The sequence below is a fragment of the Contarinia nasturtii genome, unplaced genomic scaffold (genome assembly GCF_009176525.2).
Source record: "Contarinia nasturtii isolate CC-2019 unplaced genomic scaffold, AAFC_CNas_1.1 Cnas_scaffold_220, whole genome shotgun sequence".
Taxonomy (NCBI): domain Eukaryota; kingdom Metazoa; phylum Arthropoda; class Insecta; order Diptera; family Cecidomyiidae; genus Contarinia; species Contarinia nasturtii.
The window spans coordinates 716,346-740,653 of NW_022197577.1; the positions used below are offsets into that span (position 1 = coordinate 716,346).

The 24,308-nt window shown below is 34.2% G+C and overlaps 2 protein-coding genes across 2 annotated transcripts in view; one reads left to right on the forward strand and one right to left on the reverse strand.

Moving 5' to 3' along the window:
- Window positions 1-6,237, reverse strand: part of LOC116336888 — a 28,111-nt gene extending 21,874 nt beyond the window's left edge. Inside the window, exons 1-6 of the mRNA XM_031761080.1 lie at window positions 5,986-6,237; window positions 5,620-5,885; window positions 2,471-2,643; window positions 2,031-2,093; window positions 1,773-1,910; window positions 1,147-1,276 (exon numbers count right to left, since the gene is read on the reverse strand). Coding sequence (XP_031616940.1) covers window positions 1,147-1,276; window positions 1,773-1,910; window positions 2,031-2,093; window positions 2,471-2,643; window positions 5,620-5,885; window positions 5,986-6,049 — 834 coding nt within the window. The 5' untranslated portion in view covers window positions 6,050-6,237. The remainder of the gene's footprint in view (window positions 1-1,146; window positions 1,277-1,772; window positions 1,911-2,030; window positions 2,094-2,470; window positions 2,644-5,619; window positions 5,886-5,985) is intronic.
- The window catches only part of LOC116336887, a 177,118-nt gene that overhangs the window by 126,387 nt on the left and 26,423 nt on the right, over window positions 1-24,308 (forward strand). The window contains exons 8-11 of the mRNA XM_031761079.1: window positions 12,929-12,993; window positions 13,294-13,456; window positions 14,742-14,878; window positions 19,157-19,265. Coding sequence (XP_031616939.1) covers window positions 12,929-12,993; window positions 13,294-13,456; window positions 14,742-14,878; window positions 19,157-19,265 — 474 coding nt within the window. The remainder of the gene's footprint in view (window positions 1-12,928; window positions 12,994-13,293; window positions 13,457-14,741; window positions 14,879-19,156; window positions 19,266-24,308) is intronic.

The window sequence follows — 24,308 nt, forward strand, 5'->3', positions numbered from 1 at the left end:
CAAACGATTATAAAAAGGTGTGCTTGACGTATGAGTATCAAAGGGTAAATATAAATACGTGAAATCTTAAATATTTACATCCCTTTCATTGAATTTACATCCTGTCTTCATTTCAACATGTACAACAATAACAAACGAGAACCCCCAAAAAAATACAAACAGAAATCTGATGGATTTTGAACATCTCAATTTTCCGGCCAAAAAGACAATGTATAGACACTGTACAGCTTACACTTAAAATATACGTATACCATCTCCGTTGCAAAGTTTTTCAACAGAAAGATTGATTGTCTGATCCAAAATGTGAATATCGTGTAATTTATATTCCATTTCTTGCCTATTGGAAATCCAATTAGACATCGTAACCAGCCACTCGTGGTAACTCTTATGTACAGAGAGAGAAAGAGAGGGAAGTTTGGGGCATTGCGCAATACGCATCCTTTTGTTGTCTAATTGATAGGTACGTGCACACAATAGCAACACGGTACAATGCGAGAAAGACAAAACGTGCCGCATTCTTAATACCATCTAATTAAATAAAAATGGAAATGAAATGAAATTAAATTAATTTTTCTAATTGATGTTAATGTGATTGCATGCAGTGCTATATGTTCACGGACTCTTAATGACATATTCATACCCTTTTCGCTTTTCGTTTCCACTCACAAGTGCTCTTAGTTCGTGTAAACATAGCTCAAGTGTCGAATACTTAAGAGATATGTATACTCTAATGATCATAACGAAATAAGAGCTCAGGGCTAAAGTGTGCGTTTAATTCATTATTGCAGCTTTGAAGATGAATTTCGAACAAATTTCGGTACGTGATTCATTCTCTAAGGCGTAAATTAAAACCATTCCGAGAAACAAAAAATATAATTTTTCTTTTGGTTTTTTTAATGAGAGCGAAAAGTTTCACATTCAAATTTTCAGCTTTGGAAATTCTATATTTGCATTTGCATCATGCTAATGAGTAGCGAAATTATCACCATTCGTAAAGTGGTTGGTTTGTAAATGCATTGATTTATTAGCACCACTTCAAAAAGTTCAACTGTTATCGTGAATGCGATTCGAAATGGACATTATTACTCGAAAAATTCAGTTTGCCTTTTTTGCTTGTGAATAATGATTGCCATAATTTGATCTTACCACAAGTTTATAATCTGAGATGATCAATCCGAAGGTAACTGACATCACAGGACCCATCAATGGAGACACCAACATCGCAGCCGTTATATTCGGCGAATTGTTTTCAATGAGACCCAATCCGGCCAATGCACTAGCAGATAAAAATACAAATTTCTCATTTAATTTCGGTGACAAACGTTTTGAAGTAGCTTGTTATCTATTGACAGTAGAACGTTCAAAAAATACATGCAAAAGACAAAACACCCACCTTACAATGAATAATGGAATTTTCTTTTGTCATCAATAATACCATTAACATTGAATACAATAGAAATTTCTATTTATATTGAGTTGCCTCAATGACACTCATAGAAAATCAATTTGTTTTTCTGTTAAGTTTCTTTTCAAAAACATACAACGCGTGTAACATAATGTTGGTGAAATGGTAATCGAATTTTGGTCGTTGACAACGATAGCAATTATTAAGGTCACAGATCAATAGCTGGAATCGATTTGTTTCACGAAATATTTGAGACTTGGACCGATACTTTGCATACACGTGAATAACAAATGTTAAACTGAGCATTCAATGTGCTGGTCTCTACTACAAACGAGTTGATTATTTTAGTTCATTTCAATTTACTCACTCAGCTGTGACAATTAGTGCGAGATAATCAAAGGAAAGTGTGCCGCCCGAACGAACACCGTCCACCACTTGTTTTACCGTCAATTTTGACTTGATGGATTCCACAAATTCATTCCATTTGGAATTTGCCTCGAAATCACTATAATTCAATACACATTCATTAAAATTACAGCAAAATCAAAACACAGCACACCAACATCAATAAGAACTTGTGCAATTTACAATTTAATTGAATTTAACAACAATGTATCAATCTTACCATGGCTCTTCTTCAAAAATATGCTCCTTAATTGCATCGTACGACACAGTGCATGGAATCACACTACAAATAAAATTGAAATATTTCAATTAAAACCACATCTCGAGTGCATTGAAAAAACAGTCATATTTTCCTCGTTAAATATTGCAATGTATGTAAATAAAGAGTAACTATGTAACTTTTTCTTTTTTTAAATTCGAAATGCTTGGCAAATGAATTCGTACTCATGAAAATAATCTATTAATATGTAAATATCAAGTCTAATAATGTTATGTAGTGCACAACAGAAATGTATTTGATGTTAGGTGTAATTCATAGCACTTATTCAATGGTTGCGAATGTGCAATAAGCAATAGTCTGATGTGAATCAATTTACATTGCAACTTGCCACATTTACAAGGTATGCCATGAGAAGTCTTTGCAAGTGAAATTCTATTTACCTTACGCTTGAACCGGATTTCAAACCGATTCCAAGCTCTGTTAAACAATGTAACGTTGTTTCACACGGTTCACCAGATTGCAGCGGAAATATAATAGTGTAGTAATATCCTTTTTTGTCACTGCTCCAAGTTACATGGTCGATCTCTAGTTTCATTAGTAACTCCTCTAGAACCTGCAATGCAACATTTATTTATTATTCATTTTGCTCTTGTTACTTTTTAGTCGTGTTGGTTTTCTGTAAACCTACAGGAAAACTGGTTACATTTTTGTTAGAATGATTTTGTGATATTTTTGTGTGATTAATTTTAATTTTCCCCTGGTAATTGATGAGGAGGTTAATAAATAACCAAAACTCTTTATCCTCCTAACTACGAATTAATTTTGTGCATTTTTTTTACATGGGAATGATTAACATAGTTTCACTGAATTGACTGAGTTTACAGAGAGATATAGCAGCGATATTTTCACAGCTCTTATTTACAGGCGCTATTTGTGCACAATGCAGACAGCGAACAATACAATACCGAGTACGACATGTTCGAAATGTAGAGCAATAGACCTACCTATTGATTTGAGCATTTTATTAATATAAAAAATCTTTTGCTCTAGGTATGTTCAGTCTATTGCATAATTTGAATAAATTAACACTGTTTCACGAATCTTTCACAGAGCAAAATCTATTTTATAGACGTGTGAACGAACATACCATATGTTCAAAAGTTATTTTATTCATTTTGAATGTTTAAATGTTGTGGATAATTGAGATAACCTAGTAGATAAACGAAAAATTCAATTCATTGGGCCCATTTATAAATACATCATACCAAACGTACGTGGGCACAGAGTTTTTGATTGACCTACCCCCCTTACATTTTCACCATGTTCTATGTACCAGTAATGTGCGAGATTTTCTGATGGGAGTAATTTGATCTAGTGAAAAAAATTGACAACCAAAGAAGGTTTTTGCCAAAAGGCCTAGAAGATCGGAAGAATTGTCCAAAAGTCCATTCTAATAACTTATTAGTAGTAAGGGGTTTTTGATTTCACTGTGATCAAAATTGATTACAGGGAGGCATAGAATATCCTCCACAGAGTTCTAATATATGGTCACACGCACTCATTCACTCATTCACATGGATTTAGCACTTTTGTTAAAATGACCACTTAGTGCCAAATGCATAAATAATACACAAAAATTTGCATTCGGTTTATGCACAAATGGTTGCGTTTAATATTGGGCATACTTGCTGCATTTCGAAATATTTTGAACGAACTCAATGCTGACGTAGGTGGAAAAGTTATTAATCACTCATGTTGAATTTCCCCACAAACATTGTGCATACGCAATATAGTTGCATACGCAACTTTTGTCGAGATTTCCTCTGTTTGATTTAATAGCAATCATAAATGTTTTGAACATATATTGCTTTCTGATAAAACGATTTGTGTGTGTGTGTGTATTAGAAAATGTTCACAATCTTGTTTATTAAAGCATTCATTTTCTCGTTGAACAAATCCAAAGTTCAAACACTATATTCGTTATGAACAACAACATCCGTTTTTGAAAGATTTTTGTTGATAGTTGTCCTTTTAATGGTGATTAGAAGTGAAGACGCACTGTGTTAAAGCATAAGAACTAATCTAGCATGCTGTTGTCACACAGCAATGATTACGAATGATTGCGTTCGAGTTTAAATTCTTTCTAGAATAACCCATCTTAATCAACTTCACAATTTTAATCGGAAATATTATTTCTTCTTATTCGACACGTTTTCCTCTTGGTTAAATAACCCTATTCATGCATTAGGTGTCCCCTCGTATAAACGACGATATGTGCACAACGACGAAGAAGCAGCTCCAGATAAGCTCAATTGATTTTGTTTTCTGTATATATGAAATGCTCTTCCCATTCATTTCATCGCTTGTGCGTTTTTTCGTTGCTTTTTTTGTTCCTGGTGCCATTTTGCAATTTCCTGTTGAAAAGTGTCGTTGAACGAGAATTTAAAAAAACGAATCGTGTGAATTGAAGTAAGAAAAAAACGGATAACTAGAGCAAGTGGGAATGAAGAACATAAACATTGAATGGTATTTTAACAGTTAGATTATGAAATACATTGCTGAACTTTAGAGCTGCTATAGCACTAAATAAAGTTGAATTGAGTTTTGTTCTCTCGTTCTCTTTTTTCTTTGGCCTCTGTGCAGGGATAAGTCAATTCCGCTGACTTAGCGGACAGTGTGTATTTGAAGGCATCCAAAATGAAAATGAAAAAAAAAATCCAAGAGGAGTTTTTATTTATTCTGCACTTTGGTTCGTTTGTGAATTTATTTGATTTGTGTCTTTCTCGTTTGTTATTCTAACACGGAAATTCACTGTGAAACAAAAAAAAACAACAACAACAGAAACTGACGACCAAGTTCCGAAATTCGTCGCTAAATGACGTGGGTGATGAAATAAATAAATAAACATGCGTAAAAATAAACTCGGAATAGACCGTTTGCACAAACCGAATTACATCATGCCGCCTGATAAATATTCGCTGCTGCACACAAAATGAGACGCGTATAGAAGATTTGCCAGCGAAAAGAAGTGTTTTTCTCAAGCTGCTTTTTTTGTGCCATTCACGGTGGCGCTTAGTAATAAAGTCGTTTATCTTTGGGATTTTCAGTGTAAAACGTCAACTCCTTGTGACGACACGCTACCATGGCTACATGCACAGAATATATCAACATGGAAGTCATGGCAAAGATGTTAACGAAGTTTTTCGTAACAAAAAGAAATAAATTCGAAAACTTTTCCACCACATTTATTCATTCAAATGTGTATAATGCCGGAATTTTTCAGGTGTATATGTATGTGTCATTACCATTTGTTGCCATATTAGACACAAAGTCCACAACAAGATTATATTCTGCTGTTCAAGTCCATGATAATTTATTTATGGTTGAATTGGAACTCAACCGTTTTTTTGTGTCTTTTGGGGTTTGAATTTTGCCGGACGCGAAAAAGCTCCACACTTTTTAGATTCAACTATTTTCACATTTCCGCACACACACACACACACACACACACACACACACAGAGAGAGAGAGAGAGATATTTAAGTAGGTACCTTTAAATTGGTAGAAACAAAACAAAATCGTTGCTTACTTTTTCCATTGGAATAAAAAAACTGTTTGGATTTGGTGGTTTTTGAAGCGCACCACCGCTCACAGGTGATACGCGATATCGAGCATCTGCAGCACCTCCATATCCTTTGTTACGGTAATTTGGTCGACGTCGATTTTTATCACGCAATTCAACTTCAAGCCGCAATACAGCATTATTATCAGGCAAATTGATATTCAAATTATTACCACCACTGACGCCGCCACCGATTGTGTGATTTGGATTGCTCACAATGGAAGTCGGCATCTCTGCATATTTTTCAAATGATTTTATTATGAAATTCAATGAAATTATTAAAGCAATGTGATCTATCGCACGTATGTGAATGCCTGTGCGTGGATGCCATACCATTGAGAAGCTCTTGTTCGAAATTTGCCGTTGGCACAACAATTAAAAATATTACGCCTGGCATATTTTAATTGTTCGATTCGCACAATATATAATTAATAGGTCACACACAATAAATTCTAATTCTCCGTCGAACGGAAAACATGTAATGCCAGTGAAATTAATTTGATTTGAATGAATCAAAACCGGTGTATTTACAAAATCAATAAAATCGAACAATGAAACATTTTATATGAACGAAATACACGTGTACATCACTTAAATAGACAAGAAACACTGAACATCACCTGAGTTGCCGTTCCAAAACGTAACCGTTTATTATTCCGAAATTATTCTTTTCATTTCAATGTGAATGCTGTGCATGTAATTAACTTTGAGCACATAATACTCTAATTGACACGCGACTAATGGATGAATAATGACAGTCTATGTAATCTCTGTTCACAGTAATCGAAATTAACGTTGAAAATCACAAGTTGAAGTTAAACAATGTGTGCTGAACAAACAAAAGGCGTCAATTCATCATCAAATTTCGATCAAGAATGTCATTTTCCGCTGAGATTTGATAACGTGTGAAACGGTTTCACACATGCAAAACGTTATGCGAAAATGAAATTACCGCAAGTTATTGAAATTCAAAATGGTTTCTCACATATTGGTAACGCGTTGAGTGTATAAACAATGAATTGTATTTATCGAGTATAACTAATTCATATATGTATCGAATTTCAGTGAACATTAAATGTTCAATATCGATGAAACAATGACGAAAACGTGCGATGCGTATCCAATTTGAGTTGGTTTAATCGAGATATTCGCATTGTACTAATTATACGCGGAAAACATGATTAGCCATGACGTGGAAGTTGACGAAAATAAAAATTCAGACTTTGTTTACACACTCATTTGATTGGCTTTCACAATAAATCTATTTAGATTGACTGAAGTTTCATCATTTGTTCAATTCGCATGGAATTTCCATGAAAAACACTCAGCCCAACAACAAAAACAACTTCGATGCGGCAACAACGACATAAATAGGCTGTAATTTACATAAATTGGCATAAATTTGGTGAATTCCAATCGTGCGAACTCATTTTCGTATCAAATGACACCGAAATTGTTTGTGTAAATCAATGTGTTTTTGTTAATGATTATCGTTAACCCACAATATAAATGACTCGTTCATAAAGTGTCTGTTAAAATAGAAGAAAAATAATAAACAGAAGAGTCTGTGGATTGTCAACACCAACCCCATGCCCCCAAGAGAAACACAAATCACAAATAGAATGAAAAGCTCATTTTGTTGTTGACTGGTGAAAATCAAATGGTGATTGCCAAAAATGGTTCAAACTTGATAGGCTTCACAAATTCCATTTAATTTATTGAAAAACATTATTTCAATCTGTTTTTAGTAAATTGTGAAAGATTGATAGATTCAATTATTTACGAGATTAATTTATTACCAATAGAAAATGTCTTTTTCCTTCAGTCGCCAAAATATTCGTTTTCCCATCACACAAACTCAAAATCAATATGTGAAAAAACAATTTGAGAGCAAAGATCAAACCAAAGATTGCAAACAACTTTGGCTTAACTAAAAGAAACTTTTGTGGCATATATGTTTGCAAAAGATCCATCTGGTCATATTATTTGTCGGAAAATGGTTACGTCTTAGGTCATGTCGAAACTTTTCGATTCGATTAAAATTCTGAAATGTTGACCCTGGTTCGGTTAGTCTTCCGATCAATAAGCCACGTCTTCCCAACTTATTTCGACTCGTTTCCGCTTTGATTATGGGGTACTTGAACTTTGGACTACTCTTCCCATAAAGAATCGTTATCATAATACCGGGAATATTTAACGCTTCAAAAGTCAAGTAAATAGGCTTTTTCCACATCAATTCACATTCCTGGATTTATTTTCCTTTTTTATGTGCAAGTACTCAAAATACGAGAGAAAAAATACAGTACAGCTATTTTTATACAACACATACACTGTTGTTACTTTATACTGGTAATTTAGAAGGAAATCCATGCGATACCATCAAATTCATATTTTATGTGAATGCATAACACTATGTTGAACATTTGAAGAGGAATGTTTACTATTTCGGCTGCATATCGTGCATATGGAATAGTAAGCTTTCCATCAGTAGAAAGCATCTTAATCCATTTGATACCATCAATATTTTTCTCTCTATTTTTGCCTCTTTTTTTTGGTTTCTCTAGAAATATCCGCTTGTCCGCCGGGTTACTGCAAAAATCTTGATTATAAATGTATATTTAACCAGATAGCATAAACAAAACGCAATGCAATTCATCAAAATTCGTTACATCGTTGTTTTCATAAATCAACGTTAATAATGAAATAACAACATACTTTTTTTCACATTGAAGATTTATCCTTTCCATTTACATTTCATGGTTGGATTGTGCATGATTGTAGTGTATCTCCTTGCTTTGTGAGATTGCGAAAGTAGAGATTCGAAAAGTACTACACCAAAAAACTGAATAAATACGGTAAAATTGTTGCAAGCAAGTAAAATGCTAATGTATTCCGGCTGTACGTTCTTGATGCGCCCTAGGGTTTATGTTTCATCGTCGATAGCATGCAGTCGATGAGAGATACCGTGAGAAGAAAGAAAAAGTAAGAAATAAGCAGAGAAAATGAATAAGATTTTCCGATTTTATTAGTTGATTGGCTTGCGGCGGCTACTTCAACAATCTCAATCCGATAAGTACACACACGCACGCACAATCAATGCAGCCCACCAAAATATGTTTAACATAAAAAAAATGATTGGAAAAACACCCCGCCTCCTCGACTCGCAAACCATAAATCGAATCATGTTCAATGTGAATATCATTATTATTAACATACATGCACACAATTTGTACGATAAAATTGCTTTACTTTTCGTTTACACACTTTGAATATTTTCCGTTTGTGATTTGTTGAACAAATCGAATTGGTAAAACAATATAGCCGAAGGCTGGTTTCCTTTGTGTGTCTCTCTCTCTCTCTCTGTTTAATAAACAATAAAATTGTTTGGACCACAATTTACTTGAATTTTCGGATAGGTAGTCAATTTCCGGTCGATGTCAATTTTCGAAAAATCGTATATACTACTAAAATGTACTAATTATGTACAATTATGTACAACAATTTTTATGATTTTGTACCAACAAAAAATTTTCAGAATTTGGATTTTTAAAAATTGAAAATATCAAAACCCGGAAAATGTTTACCCGAATTTGTACAACACCAAAGTTATACGTCGTTAAAATGTACAAAATATGTACAATTCAAATCAACCATCAGATTTGAGAAATTATCATCGTGTACCCAAATTTCACCCAGTCCAATTTTTATAGCAGTTTTTGAATTCGCCGCGAATGGGCAACTTTTTAATCATCCATATTATCATAACAACGTATATTGTATAAAAATGTACAAAATATGTACAATTCAAATCTGTATTTAGATTTGCAAAATTTCAATCGAGTACTCAAATTTTACCCAGTCCAATTTTTATAGCAGTTTTCGATTTGTAAATGTGATCTTAGTAGATGCCCCTGAGTTTTATGACCAGGAAAACAAACTTATTCTTATTATTCGTTTTAAATTCGATTGTTTGTAAAATTCAAAAGAGTATTTGTGCGCAACATTTTGAACTATATATATATTTCGATTGTGTGTGTAATTAGTTTATTCAAGATGTTGAACAATGTCGCGTACGCCTCAACACAACTCACCAAGCATTTCGCTATCTACATAATTCGAGTCGGATGTTGAAAACGATGCCAAATTATTATTCTTTTTATGCTGTTAGGGTTACAAAGAAAAAAACAATATTCATTTGGCTTTGGAATGTGAATTTATTCACGTTATTCTTTATTTCGTCACATTTTTCATTCTTAATTACAAACAACAACAGATATACGCACAAAAAAACTATCAATGATGGTATGAAATTGGTGAGAAAAGCATGGTATTATAAGCCAAGAACGAAATGCTGCATTTTTTTCTTCTTCAAAGAACAAACAACTTTTCTCTCGACGAGCGAGAAAAACAAATCCAACAACAAACGAAGATAATGTCCAAATCATCGTTTTTGGAATGTATACAGTTTATTCGCGCAGCTTTTGTCTTCATATTTTCAGATAGTTTATTTGTTTTGTTTTTTGGTCATGCAAACGCAATTGTCTTACCCAAGATATGGTTTTGAGCGTAATTCGACATAGACTATACCATCTTCTTTCCATGTAATTAATAAATAATAACATTTTGTCAGGCAGCCAACAAAACACAGTCGCCCAATAAAAATCCAAGACATGCACCAGCATCGAACAAGTTGAGCTCGACTGCTTATAGCATTCGGAAAACTGAAAATGTTGTGCATTCGCAGGAAATGTTTGTTGTTGTCGTCGCCGTCACTATCAAACAGAGAAAACCGTCCAAATTATGAAATTGTATTGTACAAAAGACAAATTCTTTGCCGGCAAAGCTTCGAAGTGAAAAACCCCCATTCAAAACATTATTTGTATTTCATATCGCAAGCATTCCATTATACCAAGCAATGAATGTATTCTTGGAATTTTGTGGTTATTGTTGTTGCATTTGGTTATGTCCATAGTCATTTTATTAAATATCGCCATTTTGGGAAATTATAGTTTATAATGAGATAAAGTCGGTCACACAAAAATTCATGCGACAACGATTCAGCTTATTTTTGAGGTTTTAAGGGATATTTTTTTGTTGCAAACGACTGTACGTTCTTCCCGCAAAAGTATGAAGAATCAACAAATAAGATAGTAGGAATGAAAAAACTGGAGAGAGAGAAAGAAAGTAATAACCAAAACCGTATGAACGAAAGTAATGAGGAAAAACAAAAGGACGAACGAAAACAATAGGATTCGTAAATAAGATTTTCGTCCATTTGTTTCTTTTACTGTAAAACAAATTTCAAAACGAATGAAAAAAAACTCACATTGTTTCCGAATTGCAAATAAGCTTTGGCATTTCACGCTGGTTTTCCCTTGAAAGACAAAATATATAATAACAGAGGTACAAAAAAAGTGAAATGAAGAAAATAAACTTTAAGAAAGATACCATACCATGGACGGCATGTCGAATCTCATTTTAAGCATTAATATTATTTTTGCTTAGAATTTTGTTCGTTCTTCCTTTTCTGAACAACGTTCACTCGGATTGTTGAATGTGAATGTTCATGTTATTGTTTTCTCTTTATCTACTGCACGATATTGTGCCCATACACCCAAAGGTTGGCTGAAGAAAAGTAGGCGATGCCAAAATAACAACTATAAATTAAATATTCACCAGTGTCATTCAGTATGAAATTTGTTGAAAATTCAAAGGTCAAATTCACCTGTTTTCATTGTAGTGGTAAAATGAATGTTTACAACCGACACATTTCAACTTTTTCGAGGGTTAAAATGATTGTCGTATCGCTTCATTAGCGAGGTTAAGTTGTGTACTTATGATTTAAGAAAGGTCGGTCAAAAAAAGTGCAAAGATCTGCATTTAAATGTTGAGAAGGGTTGCATCATTTTACTGTTTACGTTATGAAGGAATTTTTTGCTGAATTGTACGAATGAACCTTATGATATAAAATCCCCTGAGTGACTTCCGTATCGAGTTGATTCAATTTTTTTTTTTTTTTTTTTGATTTAACTACTACAAACCGATGACTTTATGATTTTTTATAGCCACAGGTGACATAAACGAAACCGAAAATGTATTGTGTGGTCGCCGTATGAGTCACCCCCAATAACTTTTTGTTTTGATTATAATTCAATTTTATTGCATATTTCTAGTGGTTTCTTCAGAAATCCATGTACTAAAATCGTATATCCAAAAATAGAGCGAAAAAAAATTGTTATGAAATTTAGAGGGGACAACAATGTCATTATTGCCATCATTGTCGCGTTGTCCGCATCGGAGCTATAAAAACTTTGTCAAAATTTATCAGAAATGCTTTTTAGTCATTCTTCTTTTTCATTCGTAACATATCATGTTGTGTTGGTTTTTTTCTGCTCCTTTGGGCACAATGAAAACTGATGGTTTGTTGGCTGGTTGGACTTTTATTTTGTTTTGGTTTTTTTCTGCGACAGCGACACTCGACGCGACGCTAAACGAAGCAATGCATTTGAGTGGCTATCCAATACAGAAATCAAATAAATATTCCAAGAATGAAATCTCAAAAATATTCAGTCTCCGATACGGCATCACGATTTTTTTGTATGAAATCCTATCGAAAGTCAGAGAGAGAGAGAGAGAGAGAAGCTACAATTGTTTATACATTTTGGCTTTCGATCAAATGTGCTCCGGCACCAGACGAGAATATCATCACAATACGAGCAATTCGGTTCTAGGATACGTATTGCTGTTTGTTGCCGCTACCATTCATAAGATATTTTTTCATATCGTTCTCACTTTGGGTCGGCCGACAAAAAAATTACTGCAAAAACATTAAATAAAACTTTATTGAATTCTCTCTCAGCATACTTGTCTATATACATATATAAATCGAGGATATGGTTTTCAATGGGCAAAACTTTTATGAGACATATTGTGTTTTGTCCATGGAGAGTTGTTGTTTGTTTCTTCTGGTATATATGAGTTACATACAAGCACGTACTTCGTTACACGTATTTTTTTTGTTGCATTTCATTGTGTGTATGCTGTGCAGTAAACAAACATAACGAAGGCATTTGGTGTCAGTCGGAATGGAGTTCATAGCAAAAAGTAGAAAACATTCACGAAGTATCGATATACCGCCGTTTAAAAGTGAAAATAACAAATATCTTGCACAGTGGAATAGCGAAATGAAAAAATCTCTATATATTTGTATAAAGCCCAGCATTAAACACAATCGAGTACATAATTTTTGATCGTTGTTTCGCTCTTTTCATTGCAGGTAAATCGCTATTTGCGAAACTCAAACGTTCAACCGGTCGAAGGTTTGGAGGTGGTAGCCACATCGTAAGTTACATTCAGTATTGGAACTTTTGCACTTTTATTATTTTTCAGAGATTGATCCTATGGAGAGGAGGAACGATTAGGAAGCAAATGAGGAGGAGGCGAGCGCTGAGGAGAATCATTGAAATTGATTTTTGAGATCAAAAATCTTTTTTCCTCAATTGAAGAGGAGGATCCACTTAACCTCATTTGCCTTCACATAATTCCACCTTCTCAGAAAAACAATCCCTGCTATTTTTGATATTAAATTCAAACTTGGTTGCGAGAATGCCCGTCATTTATTATCTATTTTGATTTCTGAAGTACATCCAATGCGGCAATGAAAATTCAATTTATGGGCGCAAACCAAGATTCGAATCGTATTCGTGAAGCGATTTACAAAATGGTTGAACGTGGCCGAGTGAACAACATCACATTGATACCGTCATCATTAACATTTCGCGAAGAAGCCGTACTCCAAATTGAGGTTTGTATCTCTGCCTTCATAAATTTCATTTTAATTGATGTCACTCAATGACTGTTGTGAACGTATTAATATTCATTTCATTTTTAGTGTGTTAACGCGTCAATAAATTCCATTGAGCCTTATCGCTTTATATTTGTTGATGATGTCGCCGCATTTTGTACCCTTTCAAATTGTTGGCGTGTGTCTCTATTTTTTGCTATTTTTATTAACAGCTAGTTTATTTATAGCAAACCATTCGAAAATTTATCGACCAATTTTGCCGACCAATAGATTTGCCAAATATTTTCCACCATGGCCGGACAAAAACCACTGTTTGTGCGCTATTTTTTTGTATCATTTACTTGTTCGGTTGTATCATTCACTTCTCTGTTGTTATACCGATTGTTAGATTCATGGCTTTTCAAATGACATTATTGTTAATTTTCCCATCAATGCGATAGCATAAAATACTGTTTGGTCAATATTATTATTACAAGATCTATTTATCATGAAATAAACACATATTGATATAAGCAATAGAGTAAAAAAAACCATCGTTTGTTCAAAACATAATACGCGGTTTATTTTTTATGATCCCATCCGGTTTGTGGTTATACTTTTTGGCGACGTTTTTACAAAGCCCTTCAAATAATTGAAATTCTAACAAAAAGTGAAAACCAACAAATAAACTCGTAAAATATGTATTTAATCATATAACGTTCTATTGATTTCTGCAGTAGCTCCTCAGGGGGATTTTGCTTTGTGTGTCGCTCAAAAAACTCATAAAATTGTTTTAATGGATTTTTGTGCAGTGTAATATCGTTGAAAGTGACCGAAATATTTTCCAGAGCAAAAAAAAATGTATCAAAAATATAGTCATAAATTCACGTTTGAAACCAACTACCATGACGGAAAAAACTCCATATATATAAATTGTTTCTAAACACAAAAAAAAATATATTGAACAATTTTTTTAGCAGATTTCAAATCGAAATGTCAAACAAAACGAGTGCGAAAAAAAAGTGATGAAAAAGACTGAAAAAAATGAAAGGAATGTGTTTGGCTTTGTAACCAATTCTAAACACAGACACACACAAAAAAGTCATATAATCTAATTTACGTCACACAACCAAATCCCGCATGCATCCCCCATTCGAATACTGCGTGTTCGTTGATCGTTTTAAAATTCACCCATTTAACCGGTTCAATGTCTATGATAAATGATTATTTATGCGTTTTTTGACTGTTTCGGCTTTTTCTCTTTCTCTTTTTTTCATTTTTGTGCACGCATCCATCGGTACTGCAGTCGGTTAATGTAAATTACAAAACGGCCGTTCGACACAATGATGAATTCATTTTATCGTGCGAAGCAAAAGGATCACCGAAAATGGTTTTTCGATGGTATAAAAATGGTGTCTATGTCAATCAAACCAAAGCAACCAGGTAATTTGAATTTTGTATATTTTTTTTCTAGCTTGTTTGTCACGCCTTTGAAACATTTATTAAATTGGCTTCGTTTGCCGATGGTAGAAGTTTGTAAAGGACCAATATTTTATTATTGGCGAATGTCGACACAGATTGAAAAAAAGAGTCAATGGAAATTTGTGTTCAGAAGTGATATGATTCTCTCTTTTTGTTGAAACAAAATGTTGCACATGATGTTATGTCGCCAATCATATTCTCAACAAAATCACCAAATTGCATATTGGAAAGCACAAAAAAAAATATATGTGAAAGGAATCGTTAAATAAAGTAGGACGTAGATCGATCGGCAGTTGTCGGTTTCAAAGGATTAAAGATAATTAAATTGGTTAGAGTTTTATGTTTCCATTTTCAACGAAGTTTTTGGTTCAGATTTTAATTAATTTTTGCTTCTTTTGCATCGTTTGTCACCGTGTGTCAATACTGATATCGTTTCAAGATATCCATGTGAAAATGAAAAGTTTTATGAAGCTTTTTTATTGAAGTGTATGTCTTCAGCCGAGCGTGCATCATTTCTATCGAATGAGACAATTATTTTCTTTTGAATCGACGATTTGTACGAATATGAAATTATGAAATGAGGCCATTGAATTGAATCAATACACGTGGTGAAAGGTATTCGTTCGAAATCATAGATGGATAGACCTATTTATTTGAGGGGGGAATGACATATGTATCTTAGGGGTCCCCTAATAGGGGGGAGATGAATTTGCCAGCAAAGATGGAACAAAATCCACTTTTTTTATTTTTTTCACCGGGTACAGTCCCAGTCACGTATGTGACAAGGGGGGGTGCAAAACAACGAAATCCCCTCTCCCCATCCAGTCATTCAAAATGTTATCAATATAATCCAATCCAAAATGTATTTCGAAGCAATAATGAATTTCCACTACTTCAAAAGTGATTCTTCAAAAGAGTGCACCTGCACATTGCATAATGATATTTCATTGAAGACTTTCCCAATGAATTTATATTCGTTTGAATTGAAAACAGTTTCGACGCTAACAAAGATTTAGACATTTATATTTCTCTGTAACTGAACAAGTTCACATGGGTAGAAAAGAAAGTTCGCGACCCAAATCATTTTTTTGTGTGAATAAAGTTCGTTTCAACTGAGTTATTTGCAACAGACGCACACACACTGCAATATATTCTCAATATCTTTTGTCATGTAATCGAGCAATATTCCGATAATATATTATAATCTCAAACATGAGCAATTACGCTCAAACATCACGCGCGTTGAAGACACACACACGACTATTTATATGCGATGTAGAATCGGATTTTCACGTGACAATTTTTCTTGTTACCATTTTCATCTCATCATTCTCGTTACACGTTTCGCTTCATGATTTTTTTTCTCGCACATCGCTTGCTCCAATGATTTTTCTTTCGTCTCATATATATATATGGGATATGCGTTTGTTTATTTTTCATTCCAATTTCATGTTTTTTCTCTCTCTCTTCACTCCATATATCATGTGTGAAATTCAAGCATGCGACCGCTCGGCATGTTGGTGGGTAAATAAATATCATGATATTTCTGGAGTGACAGCACCATAACCAATGGTTGTTGCGTAATATGGATATCTTGGAAAGACAGAGAGCGAAACACCGAGATATATGAGAGCGAACGGGAATAATAAGAAAATCGAACAAAATATTCACTTTATTAAATATTACAAAACATACACCGAACCGAATGAGTTTTCTGCCAGAAGAGTGTCAGTGTCATTTCATAATTCGCATATATCTCGACGATGTAAAAAGAATTGAAGCTTGTAAGCGTGTTTGTGTGTGTGTCAGAATTCATCGAATTGTTTGAATAAACAAATGTGCGCATCTGTGAAGGCAATGTGTTATGTCTATTTAAACAAGAGCGAATGTGTATGAAATTATGAATGAACACAATGGAAATTTTCTCACATCGTTTTGTTATGCTGGAATGTGCGAAAAGGATGTTCATTTAATCGAATTATTTTATGTACTTTTCAAGCGCTTTTTTACCCTTTTTCACTGCTCCTTCTTCAACTATTCGCCAGAGACGCCGTCGTCTATTTGAATTTGCACTTGCATATCCAGTGTCGTATAGCTAACATGAGCGAAGAATCTCCGCCGGAGATTTGAATCGTTCAGATTTTCATCAAATGCAAATTTTGCATAATCGGAACTGCTTTAATCATCATTTTCCATCTGAAGTGTTTTTCTCAATCTCGCCTGTTTCACTTTCCGTGAGATTGGATTCATGGACGACGATGATGCTATTCAATCAATTCAAAAGAAAGGATGTGCGCGTGTCAACTTTGAACTGCAGGTTCAGTATTGATTCAAACCCATCAGCCAGAAATAAATTGAAAATCACAAAACAGATGATATTTTAATGATGGTGATGCAGCAATGTCTTCAAAATAAAATAGAAAATGTCTACAAATTCATGTATTATTTAAAATATTTATTCGCAAAAGTTTTTGGACTCACATTTCTGGAATGCATTGAACTTAAATTTCAATTTAATTAAAATGCATCACCAAAACTTGGAATTTGGAACAAAGTTTATGGAATCGATAGCGATACATTTAACCAACAACAAGACTTAAATGCTTAAATCGAATTCGTAAGACTTCGTTACACAAAAGTTACTTTTGAAAATTTACGGAAGTGCGATCCAAGCCAAATGTGCGCTCGCTTCGAATTCAATGTGTTGAATAAATAAATGGTATTGTATGTGGTTAATATGTATTTTGTTGTGCGTCGAAAACGTCAAGAAAATGTTCGGGCAATAAAATGGTAAGAACAAATTACAGTGTTAAACGAAACACCAATCGTCGGCTACGCTAAAACTTAAAATAAAACAATTGTATCGGGCGAATGTATAGCATTGATGAAAATGCAACGCAATGTTGTTAACAAACCATTCCACATTAAAGATGCCCGTCGTCGCGCTTCTATTTAGTCGGATAAACTTTGAAATTCCACGAATTTGTGGCTTTGAGGAAGGATAGAAAATAAAGGAACTAAGCGAATATTGTTCTTTTAAAATACCGTGTTGAAAAAAAAATGCTTGTTCATCGTATTATTTGATAGACTTGTTCGCTTGTGTTCGCTTGTACGAAAAGTTTTTTGGTGACGGCGTGACAATATCAATACAAACTTAATTAATTTCCTCGTTGCATTGTTGATCATCGTTTGGTTTTAAGTGATAATGATGCTGGCGCGGTGACGACGACAATGACTGCGATAAATTTAAAGGAAAAAAGAAGAAGAAAGATGCACGCAGATCAACAATGAAATTACTTTATTTTGCAGTTTTGTGCCGGAAAAAATGAATTAAAATTCTTCACCATCACTGAAAAGGAGATAATTGAACACGGTGCTTAAAGTTTGTGTGTCTTCTTAGTTTTTCACATTTTCCGGTATTGTTCAGTTGTTCTACGATTCGCATTATAATAAACCAATTGCGTACATCAATCAGAAACTTTTGTTGCATCTACACCATCGAAATTAAATAAACCCTGATAGATACAGAAAATGAAAACATGGAATGAATGGTGGCTGTGATGTGGTGGTGGTGAGAAGTAAGCAATAACTTTTAATCAGTTAAAATAGAAAGTTTTTCAATGTACGTAATGAAACCTTGCCATTGTGTTGTTATTGTTTTTCTTTTTTCTTTTTCTACTTAATGTGCAGCCTTTTACTCTACGCATTTATTTGTATACAAAAGCAAGAGAGCAATGTTCTTGTTGTTATTTCTTCTTGCTTCATTTGGCACCTTTTTGGAAATACTTACATGGTACTTTTACTTCTCTTTCTGCTTCTGCTGTCGATTTTTGTGGTTCTTCTCTTCGAATGCAGAAAGCACTTTTGTTTTCACAATTGCCACATTTACTTTGGTCGATTTTGTTGAGAGAACCCGTTGCAACCAAAAAAGAAAAACAAAATTGTAAACTTTTCTTATTGCATGCTTGGCTTCATTGCATGGTCATCGCTAACCAAGCCGAAATGAACCCGTAAACGAACGAATCCAAAAATGCAATTTACGCAATCGATGCGGTTGACAAACCGACAAACGATATTATGTTGAGAGAGAATAAAACTACGAGGCGAAAAAAAGTTACCAATTTACTGTGAACAATGAACAATAATAATACAATAAAAATTGATCGAGCGTTTATGTTTTAGAATCGTTTTTTTTTAAACAAGAGTTTTTCATTCGATGTTTTTGTTTTTTTTTTCTAGGAAAATATGGTCACGCGTACACGAGAATTCGCCGTCAAAAGATCACTATACAGCATTTCTCGGTATTCCGCGTGCAAGTCCACTGGATGAAGGAACATATACATGCACGGTAAGTCTTGATAACTTTTTTTGAAACAATTGATTTTATTTAGTGGAACTTCAGGTACAATAAGAAAAGCTTATTTTGAATCCATTTTCGATATAAATAAGAAGAAATTATGTTCGAAAGGCTTTTTCGATTCTCGAAATGTCAAAGTTATGAAAGCACTGCATGTAATACGAGAACAAGATTCAAATTATTATTAGAAGTGATTAGTCTTGTTATTAAAATAGAACATAGACGAATATAATCGTTTATATTTTTGACGTTGTGTGGATTTTCGATGAAATAAACATCCCACATTTATTGTTCGTCGTTTGTGCAGCTAACGAGCCATTTTATTATATCGAAATGGGTGATATTTTTATAGCTTGAATTTATTGTTACAATGGCCTGTAGGCCAAAATTTCGCCAGCTTTTCGTGATGGGGAGGAATAATTTTCATCAGGGGGTGCTTGAAAAAATTGTTGTAAAGCAATATTTTGGAGGAGAAAAAGAGTAGATGAGATCTTTCCTGTTGTGTCTTTGATCTCAAGAGTGAAAAATTCGTAATGAATTCCTGAGGGAGGAAGCGTGGACTCCATTGCAAATGAAATAAATTAAATTATATTTTCTGAAATCTTCGAAATAAACACAATTCAAATGTGCACCATATACATAAGCTATTAAGTTAAATGGCAATAAATTCGCTTTGCGTACATTAAAACAATTTATATCAACAGTCCAATTTTATTTCAACTGTTTCATTCCGTAAAAGCCGCAACATTTGGTCGTTATAATTTAAAGCGTGATATGAATGTGAAAAAAAAAAATTGTTGTCGTAAGTCACAACAGAAGGGGCCGTTTGTCTTCTTACACCAATCATTCATAAGTGGTGGTAAATTCGCGCTTTTGACTTGACGCTTGTTATGCAATGGTCGTTGTTGCCGTCACCGCGCGCGCCTCATTCTCATTATTACACATCGAGTGTGTGCTACAGAGACAAAATGAATGAAAAATTGCAGTATATGGTCTTGTTATAACTTAACATTATGATTTATTAGCGCATAACAATGAATATGATGTCAGAGTGTGTTTTTATGCCATTTGTATTTCGCTTGGGCGAAAATGTGTCACCGCATGTGTAATAGACATTTATTACATATATTCTACATATGTATTTTGGAAATGCTTATGCAGCAAAGTGGCATTCATGCGTGATATTTGGTGGTGAGTTGCAGAGAACGCCGAAACCAACAAAACAATGTAAACTCTCTCTCAACTACACATATACAATTGACGCACACAACTATATAAAATGCAATGAATAATGGCGTCACCACTGTGTTACACTGCACTTCATATTAAGCCACGAAAAATTTGAGTCCAAAACCAAGTTGAACGAAGTTTGTTGATATTTCAGGCCACAAATCCCATACAAAGTAGCATGTTAAAGGCGCTGTCAGAAACATAATGTGCCCGATTTTAACTTATCCCGTGAATTGGTTAGACGCCACACTTTTTCTTCCTTTTCGTCTTCTCTTTTTCTCTCTCTCTCTCTCTGTCTCTTGTTCGTACTTTTTCGTTCTTCTTGCCACGTTGGTCCTTATAAATGGTACATTTGAAATTGAGAAGCAAAAATTAACAACGGAGCGAATGGTTTTAATAGAATTTTCCATCCCAATGCATTGACTTTTCGGCACACAGCGTGATTTTTCTTTCGACATGTCAATTCTATACTCTTTCATAGTTTGACGTAGTTTTTGGACTTTTTGTAAGGGTTCATATGTTTTCTCTTCGTGAAAACCCTCATCATTATAAATAGAATTATGAAAAAGAGAAAAAAAGAGAAAAATATGAATTTATTCGGTGAAAATATGACGATTGAATGAAAAACCAGCAAAAGTTGTGAAAATAAAATGTGTCTAAAGTAAGCAATAATTGTCAGAAATTGAGGTTGCCAAATCCAGAAAAAGTGGTCACATCACCATCAATTGTGGTATCAAATATTTCAAAGTGTTACATTTTGATGGATGATTAATGATTTCAAAGTGTTGGGTTGTGATTTAAGCAGGCCATTTCCATCATATAAAATTCGTTTTCCGTGTTATCATATTTTTGTTGTTGTTGCTTTCTCGAGCCATTCAAAAGACGCATTTTAACATTTGACAAATAAACCGCATTTTGATAAATGAAGCTAATGGGTTTAAAGAGTCAGATGCTTTTTATATCGAACGAACGAAAGCCGCATTGAAATCGGTCGCTTGGAAAAGAGAGAGAGAAAAAGAAGAAAGTCGTTCACAGTCATAAATCTTGGCTCGCTAATTTAATTAAGTCATTTAAAATAAGATTTCAGCCAAGTGGATGAGGGCACAGAGTGTGTTTTTGTTTCCGGACCAAATGTCATGCATCGCTTTCGAACCATGAAATGGCCGATCCACGGGGCGATGCCATTACATTTTCACAACGGGAAATGGTGAACACCATAAAATATCTTTGCAAATAAAAATGGACTCGATATGGGCACTTTGTGTCGATTGGTGTACCTTTTATTTATTTTTAAGGTGTGAATGTGTTTATTTATGCAAACAAGGTGCACGATTTTATCATAAATTACCGCTTTTTCTGGCTACTTTCGTAATCGTTTGATCCGGATATGTACAAACTACCCGCTCTTCATACGATTTGCTCACCGGTTTTTTTATGCATAAAATTTATCGGGTGTGAACGTGTTAGAAACGCACCATTATGCTTCGCATAATTATGTTTGAATGGATCGTGCCAGTTAATCTAACGTAAATAGTTAAGAATCGTCTTGTTAGTGTATATATTATGAACCATAATGTGCTGTCGTAATTTTTCATTTTGTTGTCAAAACATAGTTTTTCATTCGTTTGCAAACAAAAAAACCACCATATATTTCTCTAAACTGAGTCATCTTCTTATGTGAATTGTGCCAAAAAGCAGTTCTTCCGGTTCTTTGGCATTAAGTTTGCGCACCTGAATCAACTCACGTTCCACTTCAAAGTGTGTCTTGTGCCAATTCCGACCCCCTCGGTCTCACTTCATCGGAAAAAGTTCGATTGAGCCATTCAAAAGAGACAGAAAAACGAACGTATTAGTAGTGTTCAAGTGTACTTCGATTATGATAAATGGATTTTGGTTTTACTTTGATTTTCGAATTTCTCGTTGAGATTTTCAATGAAGTAATTCATGAACGCAAACGAAAATGTTCAAAATACTACTTTTATCCACTAATTTTTTGCCTCGTTTTTTTAACCCTTTACTATCCTTGTACGCTTTTTGACACATTGCAGTCGAATTGTACGAATAAAACTTTGTGAAACGAAAAATATTTCTCCGAATTTTGAATGGAGCACATTCAATATTTAAACAGGAAGAAATATTCATCCGGAACGTGTGCATTTCAGTATTTGAGCATGTTTCATCCTCTCTCGGCATCGGGTGTTATTGCCCATTTTAAGTATTTTTCACATTTTGTTGATGAGCTCAGGCTTTAAATGTTATGGCATGTACACATTTTAAACAATACGATCCGATACCTTTTCACGTTCGCCGAACACGTACGATATACCGTTTTTTTTCTTCCTTTTTTCCTTCCAAATACATCAGTCCTCCTCATCGTTGTCGTTGTGTTCTTTTTAAGTCTCCATTTATCTTGCTTTTGTTGGCCATCACTGGTGATGGTGGTGCTGTTGCTGTTTTTATCGAGCTTTTTAACGCTGGCATATTTTTTTTGGCACAATGTAACCGTGTGTGTGTGCGCGTTGTTTTTGCTGGCCTCTTCATCGATGGACGTGATTGTGTATTTTAATGCGAAACGCTTTCGGGTGAAGCACAACCACGAAGATATATGTAAGTGGATGTTCTGACGATTCTAAATGCGATTTTCTTCTCATATCAACAAAATGTATCAGTTTTTGGGCATTTTTCTCTCTTTCGCCTCGGTTATGTGTCAGTAGCTCGTGCGTATGAATGATATCCCAAAATACTTTAATGCATTATTGTAATAATTTCCCTGTAAAGTGGCATATATTCATGGAATGCATGCAAAATTTCACGTTTCTTCCACTTCTTCGCATAGAGAGAAAGCAACAAGACAAAAAAGAAATCCGCTTCGTTTCGCTTCGGTGAAATATAATCAAAAGTAATAGAAAAGAAGAGAAATTCCACGGCGTTCGGTTTCCTCTCCGAAGAAGATGTATGTGAAAAACTCGATGGATAAAATAATAGTAAATATTTGCATGTACTCGGATGAGAAACCGAAACGAATTTCGATAATATAGTTTAAAGTATATATTTTTCGAAGAAGAATTGAAGTAACCAACGAAACCATTGTGTGTGTGTTCATGTAAATATTGCATTTAGTTACGAGCACACACAAAACCGTCGCATTCACTTTTGCATCGGGCACAGCGACACACACAAATTCGACGCAAACACAATGAGAGATAACACCGAAAACATGCCACATCGAATTTATACAGTTGCATTCGAATAAGATACATTGTGTGCAACTAACCGAAGATGATAATAAATGCAGTTGGTGTTTTACATGTACGTATTTTTTGAGGTTGCAACAACGCTTATCGCAATGCATATCCCAAGTATGAGACAAGAAAAGCTAAATTCAACTGCAAAAAAATGTAATGACACACTTGCATTGCAGTATATTTATCCATTTTAAAAAGAAACAAATCGATATAACCATTTCAAGGGATCGTATATGAACGCATACATGCATCCATGTGATTTGCTTTCTCTTCAGAACGATTGTTGGGAATTGAAAATTGTTCGGTTTTGTATGACATTGAAGGTTAAATATGTTGAATATAAATTGAGAGATTTGCTTCTAGTGTTTGGCTTTTTCGAGCAAGGAGCTTCGGTGGAATGTGGACGTGAATGTGCATGGGGGAATGCACGTTTTGAAATGCCCTCTCCATGTGGATTTGGAGTATCATTTTAAAATAATCTCATACACTCTATAAATTCCACACTTTTTAGCACTATTTAAATGATAATAAATCAAAATTTACGCCGAACATGCGAAGA